The sequence below is a fragment of the Silene latifolia genome, chromosome Y (genome assembly GCF_048544455.1).
Source record: "Silene latifolia isolate original U9 population chromosome Y, ASM4854445v1, whole genome shotgun sequence".
Classification (NCBI taxonomy): Eukaryota; Viridiplantae; Streptophyta; class Magnoliopsida; order Caryophyllales; family Caryophyllaceae; genus Silene; species Silene latifolia.
Window position 1 is genome coordinate 104,715,147 of NC_133538.1, and position 23,206 is coordinate 104,738,352.

The following is a 23,206-nucleotide window of genomic DNA, read 5'->3' on the forward strand; positions in this document are numbered from 1 at the left end:
ATGCAGGCTGAGAAAGAAATCCTCACTCTGGAGGAGGATAAAGGAGAACAGGTGTGGGAGCTGAATGTAGATGGAGCCTCGAATATGAAGGGAGCAGGAGTTGGTCTGGTCCTTAAGTCACCCCAAGGAGACCTGCTGGTCCAGGCAGTTCGGTGCGAATTCAAAGCTACCAATAACGAGGCAGAATATGAGGCCTTGATCTTGGGTCCGCACTGCTCTGACCTAAAAATCGTGCACCTCCAGGTATACAGCGACTCCCAACTCATCGTGAACCATGTAAATAACTCTTATGCAGCTAGGGACCCCACTATGATGGCCTACCTAGAAATAGCGCAAGCGTTGAAACTCAGGTTCCAGACCTTCAACATCAAGCAAATCCCCAGGGACCAGAACGTGGAGGCTGACGCCTTAGCCGCCCTGGGGGCAATATTCAAGGCAGGTACAATCTCCACCGTACCTATCGTCCACGTACTAGAACCTGCAATATCAAAAGCAGAACAAGACAACGAAGGCACAGCTGGCTCACCGCAATCACAGGAAAAAGGGGTGTTAGCAAACACTACCAGCCAAGAAGAGGCTGTAGATTGGAGGAAGCCTTATCAAGATTGGCTGCAGAATGACACACTTCCAGCAGACAAAAAAGAGGTAAGAAGCTTTAAAATGCGAGCCTCCAGATTTGTACTGATTGATGGTGTGTTGTTCAGGAAATCCCATGCAGGACCCTACCTGAGGTGCCTGGATAAGGATGAAGCCCAGGCTGTTTTACATGCTATCCACAGTGGTGAATGTGGAAACCATGCAGGGGCGGGAGCACATCCAACAAGGCCCTCAGCGGGGCTACTGGCCCACGATGCGCAAAGATGCTATGGAATACGCGAAAAAGTGTGACGCCTGTCAAAGGCATGCGCCAGTCAGCCACCAGCCTGCAGAACCCCTGCACCCAGTTATTTCTCCCTGGCCTTTTATGAAATGGGGAATGGACATAGTGGGACCGCTACCCAAGGCACCAGGAAACAAGCTCTACATGCTCGCCATGACGGATTACTTCTCCAAATGGATAGAGGCAGAATCATTCTCCCAAGTTACCGAGGCCCAGGTGATATCTTTTATTAAACGCAACATCATCTGTAGGTTTGGTATTCCATCTGAAATAATATGCGATAATGGGTCTCGCTTTATTGGTAATAAGACAAAGCATTTTGTGCTAGTTGGAACATTTCATTGCAGTCTACTCCCGAAACCCTCGGTCAATGGCCAAAGTGAGTCCAAAGAATAAAATCATAGTGGAGAACCCGAGAAAGAAGTCGGAAGAAATTGGGGGCAAATGGGCAGAGGAGCTACCACTAGTCCTATGGGGCCGACAGACCACCCCTAAAGTAGCAACAGGGCAAACTCCCTTCACTGGTGTTCGGGGTGGGCGCTTATCCTTCAGAGGTCGGGTTCCTACCCACGATACGGGTGCCCGACGAGAGGAGCGGAACCAGTGGAAATGGCAAGCGCTTTTAGACACGATGGATGAGCTCGAAACCGCGCCCGATCGGGATGGCCTCATACAGCAGACAAAGGGGCCGGCTACAACAAAAATGTAAAGGTCGGGACCCTGCAAGTAGGAGACTTGGTCCCGAGAAAAGTTTTCCGAACACTAAAAACTGCAGAGCAGCAAATTTGCCTACAATTGGGAAGGACCATACCAGGTGGAAAGTATCGTCGGAAATGGAGCCTACAGGCTCATGACAATGGAAGGGCAAATGGTCCCTAGATCGTGGAATATCATCCACCTAAAGAAGTATTACATATAAAGCGACCAGAGCAGTCAGCAACCAGACATGCAAGATGACCCCACCAGGTTCCAGGTTTTGCAAAAGTGTCCTTTTCATTTCTAAGAGCTTCAATTTTTCAAATAAAACCTTAAAAATCCTTTTCTGAGCTTCCAAATAAAACTTTTGACTTCAAGTTATCAAATTGTAATCAAAATTTCAGTATGCCTTAAACAAATTTAAAATCTAAAAGTTTTATCAACAATACGCTTTGGGCTTATTTCAAAATTTGCATGCTCTAGAGGATAGGAGCCTGCGAAAGCTAATCTGGTGGAGTTTCTATGTCCCTACACAGAGAAGCATGGACTTATGGCTAAGTACCCACAGATCGGATGAACTAGGCTCCCGCAGATGCCGATCCGTGCAAGCGAGGTTCCTCCGAAACAGAGGGGCAATTAGATCCCGAGCCTCCAATCAACTAAGCCGGCAATTATACAACGAAAAAGGTGCACGCACGACAAAATAAAGGTACGCCAGAAAACGGCAGAATATTAACTAAAGCGCCTGAAAACGGCAAAATATCAAAGTACGCCTTGCTCCCATGAGCAAGGCCAAAACACACCGAAAATTATCCAAAAGACTAACAAAGTTTATGCCACACAGGGCCCAGAAGATAAGACTAAAAAAAAAAGAGAGAGAGCTGAGATTCGAGAATCTCCCTAATCCAGCAGGACGCGCTCCGCCTCCCTAGCAGCCGGCACGTTTTCAGAAGCAGTCCCATCAGCAGGGTTATTCACAGGAACCAGGTTATCAGCAGCGTTGGTCCCTTCCTGGATTTCCTCCTCGGCAGCAGAAAACCCGTCGTCCTCCTCCAGAGCATCAATCTCGAAGTCGGACAAAACTCCTAGATCAACCTTCTCGGGAAAGGACTCAGCAAATAACCTCTCCTCTTCCTCCAGGTCCCAGAACAAGTGCTTCCCATCTTTGAATTCCCTGATACAGGCGATCTTCATCTCCCAGGAAGAACAAAGTACGCATCCGCCAGGGCCTTGGAGAGGTTGGCCTTCTTCTCCTTCAGAATTTTATTTTCAGCAGTCAAGGAGTTGTTAGCTTCCAGAGCTTGGGCGAGCTGCTCCTCTGATTCCTTCAAAGTATGACGGACCAAGCCAACATCCCCTCTGAGGGCGGCTTTCTCCTTCCTCTCCATATCCAGCTGACTAAGAAGCTCCCCTTTCTCCGTCTGAAGAAGGCACACATCGTCCTCAAGCTTAGCGAGTTTCTCCCTGATGAGGAGGGAAATCTGCAGCGACTGGCCAGCAAAAGAAGAGAAACACCGTCAAGAAAAAAAAAAAAAAAAGAAACAAGGTAACTATCAGAGTCAGGCAGGGATCCACCTCGAAAGCATGCTCAGCCTCCATATCCGCCATCTCTTTCAGGGGCCTCTTCTCCAAAGATGAACGAGGGCCAGGCAACATCAACCGTTCCAAGTAAGGCCAGTGCCCAAGGGCCCCGGAACTACCAAATCCTTCGGGTAGCTTTAGGGTCATCTCAAAGAGAGAAGAGTAGGGGCGGCGGGGGTAGGTGGCCTAATATGATCGGGAGGTAGAGACGCCAAAAGGGTAGCTTCAAGAGCGAGGTTCGTCGGGAGGCAACCTCGCTTCTTCTGGAGAGAAACTTCATCGTCTGGGGTAGAGTCGGCCTTTCTCTTGGAAGCAGGCTTAGGTGCGCCTCCTGTAGCCCTCCTCCTCCTTTGGGCTAAGATCATCTGCAAGGTAACCTTGGGTCTAACAGTTTCCGGGGATCCTAAGGAAGTGAGAGGAAGAGGTCAGGCCCCAGAAGCATCGGAGGATCTCAAAAAGGAAAACCCAAAAGAGCATGCAAAAGGGAAACCTACCAGTCATTGTTATTTCCTCCTCTTCCTCCACGTCAACAGAAGATGTTGCACCGGGAGCAAAACCCAATAGGCGGTTGAACGATCTCTGGTCAGGAGGCAAGCCAAAAAGCTTGGTCAGTGAAGCGGTCTCGTCGGATGAAGGCACTAAGCGGTTCAAACCTGCGCAAAAAAGCAAGTAAGGAAAGTAAGAAGGCAAAGAGCAAGGAGAAAGGAAAGAGAGTCCTAGATACCTGAAGTAGATCGCCACCCAGAATATATATAATCAACTGGAGCAGGAAGAGAATTAATTTCTACAAAGATAAAGCGACGAAACCAATCGGTATCATTAGGCTTAGGAGGAAACACTATGCAGTGCTCCTCGTTTTCCCGGACTCGTAGGGTCACTTGACCATGACCCAAGGACCGCACAGTGAAGAGGTGACCCAGATCACTAAGGTTGATCCCACGGTCATACAAATCATTTATGGCACAGAGAGGAAGCAACGTACGCCAAGCGTACGGAGCAACCTGACACACAGCAAGTTTGTTCAATCGGAGGAAATCCTGAACTAATTTTGGGAAAGGGAGCCTTAAACCCAGAGAGAAGGGATAGAAGTAGAAGCATGTCCACCCCGGCCTACGAAAATCCGCCCTTTGGCCGGGAAGAGGAACATGCACCACCACCTCGTCGGAAAAACCGAACCACTCTCTGATGAGAGCAATATCCGACGCCTCGAAAGTGGAGTCACAAGAATGCGTCGGAGCGAGAATGGAGGCAGAGGGAAACAAATCGGAAGGGTCGGAAATAGGGATTGGCATGGAAGAGCTGGAAGAGCGAGTATTTTTTCGAGCCATTACAAGGGAAAAGGATAGGGTACCTGGAAAAAGACGGCGGAAGAGGCTGAGAAGAGAAGAAAATGAAGAAGATGAAAGGGACTGAAAGAAGAAGAAGAAGGGAGAAAGTTATAGGGAAAGAGAAAGAAAGTGGACGGTTGGTCAATTAATAAGCACGGCAGTTAAGGAAGGAAAAGTGAGTATCTGAAAAGACGTGGGGAACTGAACAGACGGTTTTTTGGCGGCTGAGTCAGTTAAGAAATTCCCGCCCAATTGAACTTGCACGAGAATTTGGGGGCAATTGTTAAGGGTAAAATTGACAACCTTGACCAAGAGACACGTGGCAGATATTAAGTGGAGAAGGGCAAGTATGATGAGATTGGTGATGTGGCAAAATCAGGACCACAAGGCAAAAAGCAAATAAGCACACTTAATGAAAGAAGAACGTCAGTCAAAAGGAGGAAAAAGTCAGCAATTATTTCCTTAAAATTGGTAAATCCCGGGAACCTCGCAACGGGCGTGCAGGACCCTGAAAAGGGGAAACCCTAGAAAGTTGATTATAAAAGGAGAATAGTACGCAGCAGCAAAGGCATTCACTTCCGTGGGACTTATTAGGAAAAATATTGTACTTCCTTACTTGCAAATCACTCTCGATTATAGTATAATTGTTGGTGGGATTCTGACTCCCCCCGCGGTTGTTCCCACAACGGGTTTTCCGCGTCACCAAAATTCTCTCGTGTCATTATTCTTCTTTCGCTGCTCATTACCTTTGTTAATCGATCTCGCTATACGCACAAAGACCGTAGACGATCACTTTGACCTCACATATTAACATATAATCGGTAAAATTTACCCAAAACAATACACCTCTTTAGCTTACTAGATACACATTTATGGCATACTAGATACACCCCTTTACCTTCTTAGACACGCAACTCTGGCATACTGCAACAGGAGTTGAAGTATGGTTATGTCGGTTTTTCAATCAGTTAAAGGGAAAATGCTAATGACAGTCCGAGAAAGAAATTCTCTAAGTAAAGAACATCAAAACATAGCATTTTGTTTTGATGACAGAATTATGCCATTTTGTTTGCTCCATATCTAGAGTTTTATCCGGTGAATTTTTGTGTTCTTTATACGCATAAATTCTTGAAGAAGTCCTATTTCAAATGGCTATCTAATCAACAAGTTTCAATGAGTAGATTTTTCACAATAGAGCTTCAAAGGCTGTCACGCAGAATGCAACACTTCTCTTAGCAAATGACCTGTCAGTACTAAAATGCTCATATCTCCCAAACTAGGAAACATCTTGTGGTAATTCTTTTTGGAGAGTGTAGCTAACTCATTTAGCTTCGATTTGGTTTATGAGGCACCTCATGGATCATCCTGAGGCAATAGTTATAAGATCTGCAAAATGCCCCTGGATGCTGAAAAGTTACAGCACAATTCAGGAATGACCTGATATCACTTAAACATGCATATCTCGAGTTACAGATCATTATTGTTCGTGAAACTTGTTGTAGGTGAAAGCTAACATCTGTAGCTTTCAAATGAGCTATCATGAGTGTTAATTCTCAACCTGGTCTAAGAGTTATGAGTGCTGCAAGAATGGTATAGTTTCAGAATGTTGCTGCATTGGCTTGACGGGCACCTGTGTGCATCAAAGGACGTTCCTGCCTTCCTATCTGTTTTAAATGGCACGTACCATGCATGATGGATTTTGGTCCCTAAATAGTTCTAAGTATATGTGCCTCACATAGTCACATAGCAGCGAAAAGAGACCTTTAAAAGGGACAAAATGCAAGGCTTTAAACAATAGAACAAGATCACACCTTAAGTGGTCCTGCTTTTTGTACTTCTGATTGCAGCTTTCTATTCTCTATTTTAGGACCATAATGTGCACGAAAATAAGCTGGTCTATGACAGCCAAATGACTCCTCTACCTACCATAAGAAGAAGACAAAAGAGGAGCCTTATTCCAACGAATGGAATTACACCTACTCGTACTCTTATTTCAGAATTTCTGTTTTGCAATTTGTATTTTCATTCGATGTTTTAATCTCAGTCCTTGGATGACATTAGCGAGATATTTAGGGTTTAGTGAAACCTCAGTGCTCCCATATATAAGGGATACTCCTAGCATTGTAATCAACAAACTTGGAATATATGAAAAACATTGCTTTTGTGCAAAAACCTTCCTTCGTGCATTGTTTGCTACCTTCGTGGAGTCTTTACACATACTGAGATCACTTTCAATTACCTCATTTGAATACACATATATGACATGCCAGATTCACTTTTTAGATTTCTGATACATTTTTTGGTTTCTTTTAGATCTTTAGATCTGACTCTTTTAGGTTCTTGAGATCACATCTATCTTGACGCTAGATCTTTAGACACTTTTTTTCGCTGCTGAATACACATGTCTATCATGCTAGATACACTCTTTTAGATTGCTATATACACTTCTTTAAATTACTAGATACACTCCCTTACCTTGGTAGATACACATCTCTAGTAAGCTCGATACACTCATTTACCAAGTTTGTGCTTGGCAGTTGACTCTTAAGTTTATTTGTAAATGATCTTTTGATAATCTTTAGTGAAACTCAAGCATGTCATTATTAGTACTGCACAAACTATGAACCTCCCTCTTTATCAGGAACATTAATTCGAAAACTAAAATTGATTTATTTAAGTTCATTTGTTGGTTCATAATGAGGCTATGGCATTGTAAGTTACTCAACAAGGTTGTAGAAAAAAAAAAGATGATAACCAGAATATGGTTACCATAAAAAAATGAGTGCTAAAAAGATGCAGAGAAAAAAGTAAGTTGAAAATAATTAAATGTTCACAAAGTGACCGCATTTATAAATACAAATTTAAAATTTTTTAAGTTGAAAACTGAGGTGTAATTAACACAAGCAGAATTGCAAGAAGCTTAAAAGTGAGCATATTTTGTAGAAATCAATAATAAATTACAACTTAGGAGATACAGAGTGTTTCTGATACAAGTTGATGGCTACAACTTTGCAAATACAAACACAAAACATTCTAGTGCATTAACCAGAAGCCTATATGATCTGTGTACTTTGTATTACTTCCTCTCTAAAAAATATATGACCAATGGCAACATATACACATATGCGAAACGGCCACATTTACACGATGGTGATTTAACGTCTGGGAGTCAACTGTCCCCATCTGATTAACCACATAATTATTGATCTCCCAGGCACCCAATTCCCTCGCCATTCCTCCGCTTCCCTTTCCCGACTCCAAGACAGACGTGCTATCCACGAGCCACCCACCCATATCAACCAACTCCGCCAAATCGACATCCCATCATCAGTTAGAAACTCCGCCATTTACGGCACCATATTGTCGCCGTCGTCATCAAATTCGAGATCTAAATATCATATCTACATTAATACGCCGATGGTAGACTAAGGATCATCGACGGTAATGGGACAACGAAATTTCGCCGGTGTGGCTCACCATGGAATTCAAATGACAGACGGAGCTCCGGGACGACGGTCAGCGACTAATGTTGGTGGATGAGATAGAGAGAGTTCAAATGATGTCCGAGCAAATCTGTGCCACCAGTCTTGATGAGGAGATAGAGGTGCCGATGTGTAGCCGGAGCTCCGGTGGTCGCCGACGAGAGTATGTTGTGTGGTTGAGTAGGAGATAGAGTGAGATGGAAGATGGGTGCTTGAAAGTGACGGGGTATAAGTCGGTATGTGTTGAGATATAAGTTTGACTTGCTTATTTAATTAATCTGACTATTTTAACTTAGTTCGTACGATTCGCACGCATCTTTAGTTACTGACTGACCCCGCCTATATATATATATATATATATATATATATATATATATATATATATATATATATATAGATTTGGGATCCTGTGAACCACCCATATAATGAAATCATGTAAACCACTTATAATTGAACCAAACTTTGTAATTAACGCGGCCATCACCCAAACCCGTCCATCATTTTCATTTTACAACTTACCCTTTTCACTCATCTCCCTTTCTCTCTCTTCGCGACAAACGTTCTAGATCCTTCCTCCATTTTCAAGCATCACAAATCTTCCGATCAACTTCCTCGTCCATCAAAATCTTCGACGCTTTTTCCAGCAACAAATCTTGGTAATTCAACGAGGTAAACTTCCGATATTCATGATTAATTTTTAGCGAAATTAGGGTTTTTACGTGTTTCGTGTTTGTCTTTTTGCAATTTTTATGTCGCCTAAATTAGTTGAAGTTATGCTTTCATTAATATTTTATAGTCGGAATTATGAATTATGTTTGTCAAATTAGGTACATTAGTTGAAATCATGAAATTAGGAACCGATTTTGCGAAATTAGGGTTTCGGTGTTTACGTGTTTGTAATTTTTACATTTGTCGACCATATTAGTTAAATTAGGGTTTGGTGAATTCGATTGGGGAAACTTGGAAATGACAACGACTAGAGACTAATAATTCAATTGATAAACCATACCCGAAATTAGGGTTTCAGTGTTTTCTGTGTTTGTAATTTTTACATTTGTCGACCATATTAGTTGAATTTACGCCTTCATTAATGTGTTACAGTCGGAATAATGAATTATTTTTGTTAAATTAGGGTTTTGGTGAATTCAATTGGGGAAACTTGGAAATGAGGGTTGGCAGATTCTTAGTTGAAATCATGAAATTAGGGACTGAACTTCCAAAATTATTGCTAATTACGCTAATTCATTGTCATTATATGGCAGATTCTTAGATTTGTAGTCTTGTTGTTCACATTTTCGCTAATAAACCTAATTACGCAATGATCAAACCCCGATTCCCATGTTGTTGATGTTTGTTCTTGATTTTCTACTAAAATTGTTTACATCTCAAGCTCAAACAATGCATACTAAGTAAAGCTACTAACGTTAGTAACTATTCCACTGAGTCAAGTAACTTTTTACATATTTTCTCCATTTACAAGTATTCCTTCTTTTCAATTCGCATACGAAACATTAAAAAATGGAAAATTGGTGCAATGGTTGGGTAGTCAATCGCGAGGAAGTAGAACAAGAACTTTTTATCCAACATTATGTCAAAGAGAAAACTGAGTCTCTGCCTTACCTTGGTCAAGTTACCAAAGTGGAGTTCACCGATCGTCGCAATCGATCAAGAAATGATGTCTTAAGTGAGCGGATCTTGTGTTACAAATTTTCAATCACCTTGATAAATGCTCTGATAGGGCAAACATGGCCAATGTCTGCTTATTGTGGGCTAAACTCTTTCTTTTCTTCCCGTATTCACCTGGTGTGCTGATAGCTTACCTGCAAACTTTGCGATTTAATGACATTAATGGCGTGAGGATAGTGCGTAGTCGTGGTAGACTAATTTCCCAAAGATGCAAGTGTTTTATGACGGGTAATATGGCGTGTAAAATTCATCATGCATGTACACCAACGAAGAAATGCTTTTCAGAACACACATCTCAATCCACTTAATGACAGTCAAATTAAGCAAGTTGATGAGATGTTACGGGATATGCCACCTTTGTTACATGAAGAAGCGAAATCAATAGCAACATCTTTACTAGCTCGTCGAAGGTTGTCTTATGTTGAAGTCGTTGATTTGACGTAGGTCTATCATAAGTTTGTACAACTTTCTGGCCAACGAATTGTATTTGTACTTTTTGTCAGGCTTTACTAATAATTATGTAATTAGTTTTGGCATTTTGGATTGTAGAAGTTGTTATGAATGTTGGTTTGACACATATATATATATACATTTTATATTTTTGGTTTGACTTTCACAGCTTATGTTCTTTCATTTCCCAATTTTACTTAGTTTTCATCTGTATTCATCAAGTAGTATTACGCTTTTTACTATTGTTTTGCAACATAATTAACTGTGAAATGCTGCAATCTACATTCATTATAAACATGTGATTTGTACAATAGTTTGTCTTTCAACTGTCTTTATAATTTCCCTGAAATGATTGATAGATATGGGGCGAAAGAGTGTTGCATCAAAGAAAAAAGTTCTACCAAGAGGAGGACGGTCGGTCAAAGATTATTTTTCAAAGAAAAATCGAAAGTCGCCACAACTAATTCTGTTGACCCAAGCAATTTGAGTAAGAAATTTAGTTCACTCTTGCACATTCATGAAAACAAAATTCCTTATCGATACATGACGTCACGTTGCACACGCATGAAAGAAAAATATATGTACATTAAACAACCCTCAACCCTTTCCATGACCAGTTAAACAACCTAAGAAACATATGTTTATTAAACAATTGTGTATGTGCATGACAATGTAGAGTATGTGCATTAAATAGTCTTCTACATGTATAAAAAATAAGGGAAAGGGTTGAGGGTTGGATTAGGCGGATCCGCGGTGGCGTCCGCCTAATCCAACCCTCAACCCTTTCCCGTCCCGTTTTAGGATACCCCACCCCTACTTTAAATCCCGTCCCCCAAAAAGGGTTCACTCATCCCCTCTAGGGTGTCTTTTGGTCTCGCGGCGATAAATGTGAGAAGGGAAAGGGTTGAGGTTGGATTAGGCGGATCCGCGGTGGCCGCCCGCCTAATCCAACCCTCAACCCTTTCCCGTCCCGTTTTAGGATACCCGGCCACCTACTTTAAATCCCGTCCCCAAAAAAGGGTTCACTCATCCCCTCTAGGGTGTCTTTTGGTCTCGCGGCCGATAATGTGAGAAGGGAAAGGGTTGAGGTTGGATTAGGCGGATCCGCGTGGCGGTCCGCCTAATCCAACCCTCAACCCTTTCCCGTCCCGTTTTAGGATACCCGCCCCCTACTTTAAATCCCGTCCCCAAAAAAGGGTTCACTCATCCCCTCTAGGGTGTCTTTTGGTCTCGCGGCCGATAATGTGAGAAGGAAAGGGTTGAGGGTTGGATTAGGCGGATCCGCGGTTGCGGTCCGCCTAATCCAACCCTCAACCCTTTCCCGTCCCGTTTTAGGATACCCGGCCCCATACTTTAAATCCCGTCCCCCAAAAAGGGTTCACTCATCCCCTCTAGGGTGTCTTTTGGTCTCGCGGCCGATAATGTGAGAAGGAAAGGGTTGAGGGTTGGATTAGGCGGATCCGCGGTAGCGGTCCGCCTAATCCAACCCTCAACCCTTTCCCGTCCCGTTTTAGGATACCCGCCCCCTACTTTAAATCCCGTCCCCAAAAAAGGGTTCACTCATCCCCTCTAGGGTGTCTTTTGGTCTCGCGGCCGATAATGTGAGAAGGGAAAGGGTTGAGGGTTGGATTAGGCGGATCCGCGGTAGCGGTCCGCCTAATCCAACCCTCAACCCTTTCCCGTCCCGTTTTAGGATACCCGGTAACATATGTTTATTAAACAATTGTGTATGTGCATGACAATGTAGAGTATGTGCATTAAATAGTTTTCTACATGTTTTAAAAAAAAAGGGAAAGGGTTGAGGGTTGGATTAGGCGGATCCGCGGTAGCGGTCCGCCTAATCCATCCCTCAACCCTTTCCCGTCCCGTTTTAGGATACCTAGCCTTCTACATTTAATCCCGTCCCCAAACAAGTGTTCACTTGACCCCTCTACGGTGTCTTTATTTAAACAACCTTGTACATGAATGAAAAAACATAGTATGTGCATTAAATAGTCTTCTACATGTATGACGAAGCACTATATGTGCATTAAAATTTTACACCTGTTGCTTTGCTATTTGATGCATTAATGCTAAAATTTGTCATTTTATTTGAAATGCTGAAACATTACTTCACCAAAAACTTCTGTACATCACCTAATTAATGTTGTTTAACATTTGACAGATGATGGGGATGTCTTCTCGAAATTGATTGACAACGAAGCTACTACAATGTAAACGATTGACAAGGAAGCTTCTAAACCAGAAACAGCTGACAAGGAAGCTACTAAAACAGAACCAGCTGTTCCGCGTCGAGTGAGTCCTCGTACTAAAAAACCAGTTGATGAGGATGTCTTACCGAAAGATGTTGAAGAACCATCTACCAAGAAAAGGAGAGTGTCCACTGTTACTGATAAGAAAGATGCTAGCAGCGTTGCTAGTAAGAAAGGAAGTCCACATAGGAAGTGTGGTAAAGATTATGATACGCTGGTAACTAGGATGAGTCCTTCTTTGATAATTAATTTTATCAAGTCGAACCCGTCTGAGAAGCAAATTGAAGCTATTAAGAGCATGGGTTTTGGAGAGTCATTAAAACTTGATCGGAAGAAATCCATGGCCATTTGGCTAGATGGATTGTGGAGTCTTTCAATCCATTCAATTGTTCGTTGATGAATGGGGATTTGACTATCACGGATGAGGATGTCTACCTTGTCACGGGAATTCCTATGGGGCCATTAGATATTAATCCGGTTGGGAGGTACTGTAAAGAAGAGGGTTATTTAGAGGTCATCCTGGAGATTTAAGGAGCAATTTAGTACCACGGATATTACCAAGAAGGTTTTACTAGAGAAGATGATTGAGCAAAATGGGATCTTTGAGATGATTTTAAGAGGAATTTTCTTGTATACATTACTTCTGCTACGGTGATGGGGTAGGTAGTGATTATCCCAAAGACTCGTATATTAAGTTGCTGTCCGATCCGTCGATGTACCTAAATTTAATTGGTGCAAGCTTGCACGAGTCAACATGATTGAAAATGTCATTTCTGGAAAAAGGCGCGACTAAAGACCACAGTACGTCCTTTAAGGGACCAATTCTCATTTTCTGTCTTATCTACTTGGATAGAGTCGTTTTCAAGACAAGAACGGTCGTTCGATCTTTCCCTTTGTTAGCCAATTGTCCGACGAACGTATCGAGAGAGGGTGAAGATGGAAAAACATGATGCAAATTGTTTCGGAGAGGGGCGTGTAGAAGACAGATTTGTTTATAAACCACCCGTGTCTCGAAATCGACAAACGGGTTGATGATGCGATGACGACACGGGGAAAGGAAAATGTTGAGGGTCTTTGGAGTGACAACAAAGGGAAAGGAAAGGTTGAGGATATCTTTTGAAGAAGGAGGTCCGTTCATAAGAAAACAACAGTTGTATCAAGGTTTTAGCGGGAATTTTTTTTACTCTTAGATTGTTATGGTGCATTCTCAAAGGCATCATGCAAGCAAAGTTTGTGGTTCCTCATATGGAAGTCATTGCAAAATGTCGACTTTGGCGATTCGTTATTTGAAGGGTTTTCACTTTCAGCACAAAGTAAAGAAGAATCTGAGATGGAAGAAGTGGAAAGAAAGGATGAGGAGAAAGATGACCATGAATTGGAGCAAGATGAGAGAAACGATGAGGGTACAGTGGAGGATAAATTTGATAAGGTCAAGGAGAAAGATGACCATGAAATGGAGGAAGAGGAGAGAAAGGACGAGAGTAAAGTGGAGGAGGGGAAGAAGTATGTGGATTATATGGACTCGATGAGTTTTACAACGATCCCAACATCTTGGGCCGATTTAGAGGGGATTCGAATAGTGCATATAACCGTGTTGGTGAGGCATTTAAAGAACACCAAGTTACGAAGGAAAAGATGGACAAGGAACTCATGGAGGGACCATCTTTCGGTCTCTTTCACGGTGAGGATGCGTTATATACATCTCAAGAGTTCCGCGGCACGGAGGCCTGGTGATATGTGTGATGTTCCCCATGCGAGCACGTCAACCGCACCTGTCATTCCATCCCCTCCCCGTGCAACAATGTCGCCTACACCTTCAATCCTATCCCCTCCCGTGGAAGCACTCCCGCCGCACCTTCTATTCATTCCCCTCCCCGTGCAAGCACATCACCGCACCTTCCAATCCATCCCCGCATCACCAATACTTATCTCGTCACAATTGTCATTGAATGAATCTCCAATTATGCCTTCTTCTCCGCTTGTAGAAACTGTCCCCAACCGTCCCCTCCCGGACTCGGAAGTGTAAGAGGAAAGTTGAGTTACTCGAGCGTTTTTCGTTCACCTTTCTTCATACGAAATGTGAACGTGATGGATGCTTGAGTCGGTCTGAAAAAGCGATGGGTGACTATGCATTTGCCGCTGACTTAGATGAAGGGTATGTATTAGTCTATTAATTTTGCTTTTATTTTCTTCTTATTCAAAGATATGTATTATATTTTCTTTCTATAACACTAAGGTTTTATTTTTGTAGCGAGGTTAAATTTCACCGTGTGGCAAGATTCTTACACGATATGATATGAAGACCTTGCTATTTGGTGGTAGCGTTAACATCGACGTGATCAATGTGTGGTGTGATTATCTGAATAATGGAAACAGGTTAAGAGATCGTAGATCAATTTCCCGTCTCTTTCTCACCAAACAAGCGATGTAAGTTTGATATTTAAATTTTGTTGGTCTAAGTTATCAACTTGTACCTTTTTATTCTCTAATACGGGTCACCTAATTGAAACAACAGATAGCCTCATTGGATATAAACTATAGAGACGTGAAATTGGTAAGTTGTTCAATATTTTAAAAGTTTTAAAAGTACATAATTAAATAATATACAAACCCAACTAACCATTGTTTGACAGGTTTTATTCCCTGTTGTTGCACCCAGCCCACTTCTTCATTGTTTTGATATTGATCATAACTTGTATGAAGTTATACACCCGTGTGATCCAGGATGTGTAGATTTTCATGCCAGTGTTCAATATGTGGTATGTTTTCACACCGTTTGGCAATAAGTATGTTAAATGTCTGATTTAATTCTTATATAGCGAACTTATTTGCTTGGCATTGTCTTCTGTCTAACAGAAGAAACAGTTAAGTGCAAAGCTTTCTTCCATGATTCCCAAGTTGCATGCTACATATTTTGTAGTAGCCAAAGAGTATGTTCCGAATAAAAGTTTCTCTGTCGAGCGTGATCTTTGGAATTTACATGATGCGACATATGGAGACGTACAATGGGAATAAGTGTCGGTATACTTTAAAGCTGCTCAAGGACGTAAGTCTCCATTATTTAAGTCAAATTTTTAGTTGGTGTTTCTATATTTCCTGACGCCAGAAGCCATCAACATGCATGTATTAGCTTTGTTCTTTCATGAATCAGCCTTGTATGTGTATTAGATATGTAGGTATGTGTATTAGATATGTAGGTATGTGTATTAGATGTGTAGGTATGTGTATTAGATATGTAGGTATGTGTATTAGATGTGTAGGCTCTGTGTAGTTGATTTTTTACTTTATATCATTGTTCAGAGAACTGATGTGAAGCGTTACATTGTGAGGGTTTGCAATGAAATTTTGACTTGGCAAGACAACATCGTGAAAGATCAAGTGACGTCTAAAGCAAAGGCTTACAAGAATGGCTGTGTGATTCGGCAATCAGAAATCTATTACCAACAATGCTTCTCATTACTATATGATGACTCCTGGTTTATTAAAAGTGTGCTATGGTTATGTAATTGTTCTGTGTTTTCCCTTTTTCTCCCCAGGAATGAAGTTCCACGAGACTTGCCCTATACAGATGAACACTTGATGAATTTTATTAGGACAAATGTGGCAAATAAGGAGTAAGTTATCACTGACCATATAACATCTTTTTGAGTTGTTTTTGTCCACTTTGCTGTTGTGTGTGCATCTAATTACAATATGTGCATTATTAGTGACATTGTTGTAGACACTCCATGGCTGCAAGTAACCCAAGAAGGAATGTCGACTTTGTTTGGAGGAAAATGGATCATGGATATGGTAATTGACCTCGTTGGTCTTCGTTTAACACTTGAAAGACCAAGTCTTGTGTACTTTCCGACAATAATCAAGGTATTCATATTCATCCTTAGTAACCGCTAATGTTTCTACTTGGAATTACCAACATTTTTCACAAATTTTCTCAACTTTCGGGATGTTGTCCCTAAAAACAGATTTTCAAAGTCGGACATTAAGCTTCGATATTTGCCCAAAAGTCTAACCAAAGCTAAACTGGTAATTATCCCGTCACTTTTTAATTTTATTATATCGACGGAATTTACTACTTTGAAAGAACTTAATTAAGTTCTTGCCCAAGAAAGAACTTTATTAAATATCTGTCTAACTTTGTTTGTATATTATCCCGTCGAACTGGTAATTATCCCCTCACTTTTTCATTTCCTTATGGGCGTTTTTGCGGGCTTTCTTCCCTTCTTTGTGTTGACCGTGAACATTGGTTTGCTTGCGTGTCTGACTTTGTTAAAAAGACCAACTTTATACTTGACTCAAACTTGCCTAGGCGTCCTGACACAAGATGTAAATTTTTAGTTGAAACGGTATGATTATATCCGTTTGCCTTAGGGGTTTGTTACCTCAATTTTGTGTTGGTTTTCCTTCGCTTTTATATTATTGTGTTTTCCTTTTTTTGGTTTTTTGTAGTTATTTCCTGCTTTGGAGATTATTGCAAGAGACTTTCCAGGATACAAAAAGTCATTGCAAATAAACAATTTTCCGTTTGTGATTGTGGATGTGCCTCGACAAAAGAATGGGTACCTTACTTGTTTAAACTATACTCTACTCGTTTTAAATATTTTCGATGGGATACACACCATTTTAAAGTGTTTAACAAATTTCCTTATTTCAAAAGGTATTCTTGCGGAGTCTATTTGCTGAATTTTCTAGAAAACTTGACTTGTTAATCATTATGGTCCGATCAGACTTGTTACGAGGTAATGATGTCTAAACCAAGTTATATTAGTCAAATATTATTCGGCATATTTTATTGCAACACTTTCAATATTTTTTGGTGAAATGTAACACTTTCAATATTGTTGTCAAATATATATGCAGAATTTGGATGAATATGGTGAGAGTAAGATTGTAGATCTTATCAGATGGGAGGAAAACAAGAGAACGGTAATAACAATATCTTCCGAATGCTTTATCTAATTTTGTTTCTATTATTTTCCAATCATTTAACTGCAAGACTTTCAATATTGATGTCAAGTGACTTTAAATGTAACAATATTTCCCTACCTTTTTTTTGTAGGATTATACCTAGGTGTTATTTTTGCAAGAATATGGTGAGAAAGCGTTGTATGTGCTTAGCAACTGGGAGTGGCAGAGAACCTTCTCATTGTCTTTTGTTGATTCTTTGATTTGGGCAGGCATTAGTTTGTTTGTGGACTAAATTTGTAGGTTGCAGATGTGTAGGTATTCCAAGTAACTTTTGCGTGTATGGAAGACCCTCCTACGTGCATGAGAAGGCGTTGTATGTGTATGCAATACCTTTCTACGTGCATGTAATTTGTCGACTTTCGGTCCGTTTAACGAGACTCGAGCGTGCTCGAGGAGGCGTTATATGTGAATGGAACACTTTTTAACGCGTGGGGCACAATTATGTTACTAGATTATGGCCTTTTTAAATGAGACTTGTAATGAGAATTACCCCATTTGTCAGGGTGTTGTTTTTTAAATCCCAAAGTAACTTGCATATTTACATGCATGAAAAGGCGTTATATGTGTATGGAATGTACCTTCTACATGCATGAAAATTTTCAAAACAAAATTACTTGCATTATTTAGAGTTCCCAATGTACTTTGAGCGTGCCGTACTGGGCCGTGCCTAAAGTGCTAATAGGATTGGCCCGACTTCTTCAATAATCACTCACATTTAAGTTTCGAGACTTGAAATGAGAATTAAAACCCACATTTAAGTCACATTTTATTGTTGGCATAAAATGATCACATGTTTCAGCTTTTAAATTACCAAATTTGGAGAAACAATTATCACGTGCATAAAATGACCTCGCACGTGCATAAAATGATCTCGTATGAACATGCCATGTTTGCCAAGGGAAACACATGTATCATAGATGAATTCCATGCGCATGGAATAACCTTTTAGTTGCATGATATTTAACGACTTGTCATACACGATGATGATTCAACTAATCACATTTTATTGCTGGCATAAATTGATCACATGTTTCAGCTTTCTAATTACCAAATTTGGAGAAACAATTATCACATGTGCATAAAAAGACCTCATACGTGCATAAAATGAGCTTGTATGTGCATGTCATAATTGCTCAGAGAAACACATGTTTCCTATTCTTAAATCGAATCACAATTTCATCTTCTCAAATATACAATTTAAGAATCGGGAAGCCTCCCGTTACATTTATTACAAAACAATTGTTAACTTCTCAAATGATGCTCAAAAATAATCCTAAAAACTTCAATGATGCTCAAAAATAATCCTAAAAACTTCAATAATGCTCAAAAACAAGTGTTGACTTCTCAAATGATGCTCAAAAATTCCATTTTACCCAATTCCTCGCAAAAAACTTCAATCTCACACATAAGAAAGCAAATGTCAACAAAGATAAAAATTAGAGGGAAACAAAAAGGGTAAAAGTAGAAAACTTGCGCTAATAAGAGACATCACTTACTTGACTATTTGTCAGTGATCCTTTGGTCGGTCACAATTCCTGCTATCGTGGTTCGCCATCTGCCCACAAGCCTTGCATCTTCTTAGTGGTTTCTTATTGACTTCCCCTGCTCTTTCTCTTTGTGAAATCATTCTTTTTCCCGAGCCTTTGTTTTTGCATTGTCTTGGCGGCAAAATTGTAATTTCGCTAGGCACACTTGTACCCAAGAGCATTCCAATTTCCGCATTTTTGTCCCTTTTCTTTCCAATACTACTATTACCACCATCATCATGGCACTACTTGTTGTTTCTGCAAGTACCCTTTCCTTGAACTCGCGTAAAATGGTTAGTAAATCATCACAATTAACAGGACTCTGTTCAACTAGTGACACACAAGTGAACATTTCGACCACAATTCATCGGTTTGTTCTTTTGTGCATCGACTGATCTGCAATCAGCAAGCAACTGCCCATCAGAATTGAATATTGGCTGGCAGGTTGCTAGTTTGCTCCACCTATTAAGTAGGTATTCGCTTGGAATTTTCTCAAAACCATAATCTTTAAGGACACAGAGAATATGTCGACAAAGTATTCCATGTCGTTCAAATTTCTTGCAACTGCATACTAGTTTCACTTCAGCTGTCTTATAACCCACCTTATAGTCTTTCTTTCTCTCACGATCCTTGACATCTATGCAGAGAATTGCATGATTCTTATCTTTTTGTTTGTCCCCAATGGCACATGTAAAGCATGCTGCTTTTATTTCCACTTTGAACTCCTCGAAAATTCTCGGAGTGTAGGTTTCTGCTGCATGCTTTTCCAGGTCTAGAGGAGTAGCCAAGTCAGGAAATGAGTACTTAGATTGTGCAATCAGTTTCGATTGAGCCCATCGTTGTGTATCCATTGCACTCTCAAAGCGCATCCAAAATTCAACAAGGGTCAAATTTGGATTAGTGAAATTGCTAAAAAAATGATTTTCTGACTCGGACCTCGAGGTGGTTCTCATCAACCCTCCTAATAACAAGTCACGAAAGTAAGCTGGAATCCAAAAATGTCTAATGCCATACTTTTCCTGAAGCCACTCATTATCCGACAACCCATGAGCTTCCACAATGGCTGTCCATCTTTCCTCAAATTCAGCAGGCTCCACATCTTCGCCCCAAACACATGAGTTTATCTCTTTCAAAACTCGTTTCTCTTCATATAACAGGCCCTACCTTCTCTGGCAACTTCTTCAATATGTGCCACATGCAATATCTATGTTGCACTTTATCTTTAAAGACTTTCTTAAGTCCTCCTTCTATCCCCAAATATTCGTCAGTTATTATACACAAAGGATAACGACCCCCCATAGCTTCTAGGAATTTCGTAAATAACCAAGCAAATGACTCCTTGCTCTCATTAATAAGAAGCCCAGCCCCAAAGGTCACACATCTCTTATGATGATCCACCCCTGTGAAAGGGACGAATATCATTCTATACTTATTTTTCCTAAAGGTAGTGTCAAAGGATGTCATATCCCCAAATAACAAATAATTTTTTATACTAATAGGGTCAGCCCAGAAAACATGTGACAATCTCCCTTTCTCATCTACCTCAAAGTCAAAGTAAAAGGATGGACACATTCTTTTTATTTTCATAAAATGCTCAATAAGCATTTGAGCATCCCCTTCTGACAAGAACTTTTTGATATCCCTTGAAAAGTTTTTAAAGTCTTCCAATGAAGCACCCACATTCGATAACCTCGACATACTCCTTAAACATCCTATAGGTCATAACCGGACCTTTGTTAACCTTTGAGTTGTCAACTATCATTTTTTATGAACTATATTCAATTCTCTCGTTTGCGTCGGATGTACCATTGTTAATGGTGTAGGCGGCATATGATTATGCCCTTCACCAAAACCATAAATTTGGTATTTACCGTTAGCAATTCGTTTAAACTTAATCTTAGCAAGGCAACCTACCCTAGTCCTTTGCCTACAGTGTTTTTGCCTTTGGCTTCACATTCTCCAGCCTTATTACACAAACAAGTTTTATGTGTAGTGACACCCTGTTTATTCTTTTGTGAGCCTTTCCTAGTCACAAACCCACATTCTTTTGCATATGCTTCATAAAAAGCAATACCGAGTTCAAGTGTATCAAAGACCATACCAATAACAGGCTTGAGATGGGTAGGACAACCAAAAATCCGATTCATGTTGCTTGAACCGGACGCCTCCTCCTCCTCCTCCCCCTCCTCCTCTGCATCCTCTATTACCTCTGCCTCCTCTATTACCTCTGCCTCGTCTACTACGTTATCTGCAAATGTGATGAAATTAAAGTAGAGTTAGGATTTAGATTTACTGGATAACTCAAGTATTCAACAAAGACGGTTATATAGAACAATATCTCGATCATTCAACAGTTCAACGTAATTGTACCTTGTACGATTTCAGAACATCAATGTTAAGGGCGGATATTTCGATATTGATTGAGATGCAATAACTTCAACCATCTGTCCTTCATTTGTAATGCCATTTGTAATGACATTAGAAGAACTGCGCGACCCCATTGAACTAAGAATGTCATTGCTGCAATAACGACGACTTAAAATTAAGTAACTGACAATAAAATCATACCAGGTAATTATTACTACAACTAAATTTAGAATTTTTGATGCACATATCAATAATTTGATACACGTAGCTAATAGTTTGACGATTGTAAAACCTGTCTAATTCATAAAACCGAGCCAACAATATCACGAGTTCAACCAATTTAAGCAATTTCTAATTTTAAAGAACCCTAATTTCTCAAATTACGAAACCCTAATTGCTCAAATTCAACAACTTTAATCGATTAACTGAAAAATTACAAACAGATCAAATCGAAACCGTAATTTTAATCGATTAATTGAAAAATTACAAACAGATCAAACGATAAACCCTAATTTTAATCGATTAATTGAAAAATTACAAACAGATCAAACTATAAACCCTAATTTGACGCACATAGCAACAATTTAATGCACGTAGCTGATAATTTGACGATTGTAAAACCTGTCTAATTCATAAAACTGAGCCAATAATATCACGATTTCAACCAATTTAAACAATTTCTCAAATTACCGAACCCTAATTTTCAAAATCAACAAATTAATCAGCAACTTCGAAATATTACCTTGAATTAAAAGGTTCCATTCATGAAGGACGCGCGTCGAATAGGCGGTCGTTGAAGAGATTGATGGATCAGTAGTTGAGGATCAATGGTGTTGTGAAGATGGTAATATTCGAGGAGAGAGAAAGAATGATGAGAGGGAAACGAAAATTGGAAAATGACGGAGTTTAGAATGTTTAGGGGCAGGTGGTTGATTTGCGATTTGCGCGCTGCTATTATTGGTATTAGATTAGATTAAGGTGGTTCTCACGGTTCTCATTATATGGGTGGTTCTCACTGGATCCCGACCCTATATATATATATATAGAAATAAGATCATATGAATTTGGTTTTTTTGGTGAGTTACCCCTCTTAATCTGAACCATTAATCTAATTTAAGATGGATGACTGAGATTAAATCTTAATTGAGTTATAAATAATCACTTTTCTCTCCATATCCCTCATTATTAGTAAAATAACACACTCTCTCCTCTTTTCCCCCCTAAAAAGCCAGAACAAAAAAAAAAAAAAAAGAACGACGACATCGTTCAACTGTGTCAAATTCAATCTTCATCAAATTTCTTCAAATTGCAGGCTACAAACTCAATAATCATCCTCAATCTTCATGATACTCGTTCAAATTTGTCATCAATTAAAGAGATTCGTTGTCGCTTTCGCTTCATCTTAGTATTTCTCTTCAATTTCACTATATGTAAATACTAATTTTGTTTTCTAGATCTGATTGGTGCGTTATCATTATCGTTCTTATCTAATATCCTTTTCATTTTTGTTGATTCGTTGTATGTTAAATGCACTTATGTTTTGTTGTTAAATTGCTTGTTTTCTCATTATTTTCCCAATAATATATAGGGTTTTGAGTTTAATATGAGAATTCTAAACGATCTTGTGCATTTTCATGTTGTTTGTAAGCTGTTTCATAAGTTTTTTCTTATTCAGTTGTGTTATTTTGTATATTTGATAATTTTTAGGGTTTTTGATTTAGATGTGTTACCACCACGAACTTTGTCTGCTGGTGTTAGTTATTGTATTGCTTTAACCGAATTATTGTATTATTCAAACTCAGTTATTGTATTTTGTAGTTATTTCTTGTTTATTGTGTTCATCTGTAAATAACAGTTATTGTATTACTTTAACCGAGTTATTGTATTATCCTAATTCAGTTATTGTATTTTGCAGGTAACTCTTTTCTTTTTTGTAATGATTTTTTTCAGTTGAATGTGTTCAATTTTTCTTCTCCTTCATCTTCTCTAT

The 23,206-nt window shown here is 39.9% G+C and overlaps 2 protein-coding genes and 1 long non-coding RNA gene across 3 annotated transcripts; 2 read left to right on the forward strand and 1 right to left on the reverse strand.

Annotated features, from left to right (window-relative positions):
- On the forward strand, window positions 1-1,589 carry LOC141628661 (uncharacterized). The gene is made up of 3 exons (XM_074441768.1): window positions 1-645; window positions 803-1,096; window positions 1,209-1,589. The coding sequence occupies exons 1-3, from the start codon at window positions 1-3 to the stop codon at window positions 1,587-1,589; spliced, it is 1,320 nt and encodes a 439-aa protein (XP_074297869.1).
- Window positions 1,590-17,045: 15,456 nt separating this feature from the next.
- LOC141633635 (uncharacterized) lies at window positions 17,046-17,620 on the forward strand. The gene is made up of 3 exons (XR_012538417.1): window positions 17,046-17,094; window positions 17,216-17,281; window positions 17,415-17,620. It is a non-coding gene; the product is annotated as an uncharacterized LOC141633635 (long non-coding RNA).
- A 1,555-nt stretch (window positions 17,621-19,175) lies between these two features.
- On the reverse strand, window positions 19,176-22,320 carry LOC141628663 (protein FAR1-RELATED SEQUENCE 1-like). Its single transcript, XM_074441769.1, has 3 exons — window positions 22,302-22,320; window positions 20,891-21,097; window positions 19,176-19,948 (listed from the first exon to the last, which is right to left on the reverse strand). The coding sequence occupies exons 1-3, from the start codon at window positions 22,318-22,320 to the stop codon at window positions 19,176-19,178; spliced, it is 999 nt and encodes a 332-aa protein (XP_074297870.1).
- Between the last annotated feature and the right edge of the window lie 886 nt (window positions 22,321-23,206).

Bases quoted from the DNA above. Each gene is read 5' to 3' on its own strand.
- LOC141628661 (XM_074441768.1), top strand. From the start codon at position 1: ATGCAGGCTGAGAAAGAAATCCTCACTCTGGAGGAGGATAAAGGAGAA. The intron at 646-802 runs GTAAGAAGCTTT...GAAACCATGCAG, and splicing joins TTCCAGCAGACAAAAAAGAG to GGGCGGGAGCACATCCAACA. The intron at 1,097-1,208 runs GTGATATCTTTT...ATTTTGTGCTAG, and splicing joins CCCAAGTTACCGAGGCCCAG to TTGGAACATTTCATTGCAGT.
- LOC141628663 (XM_074441769.1), bottom strand. The intron at 19,949-20,890 runs GTGGGTTTGTGA...TTTGGGGCGAAG, and splicing joins TGAAGCATATGCAAAAGAAT to ATGTGGAGCCTGCTGAATTT.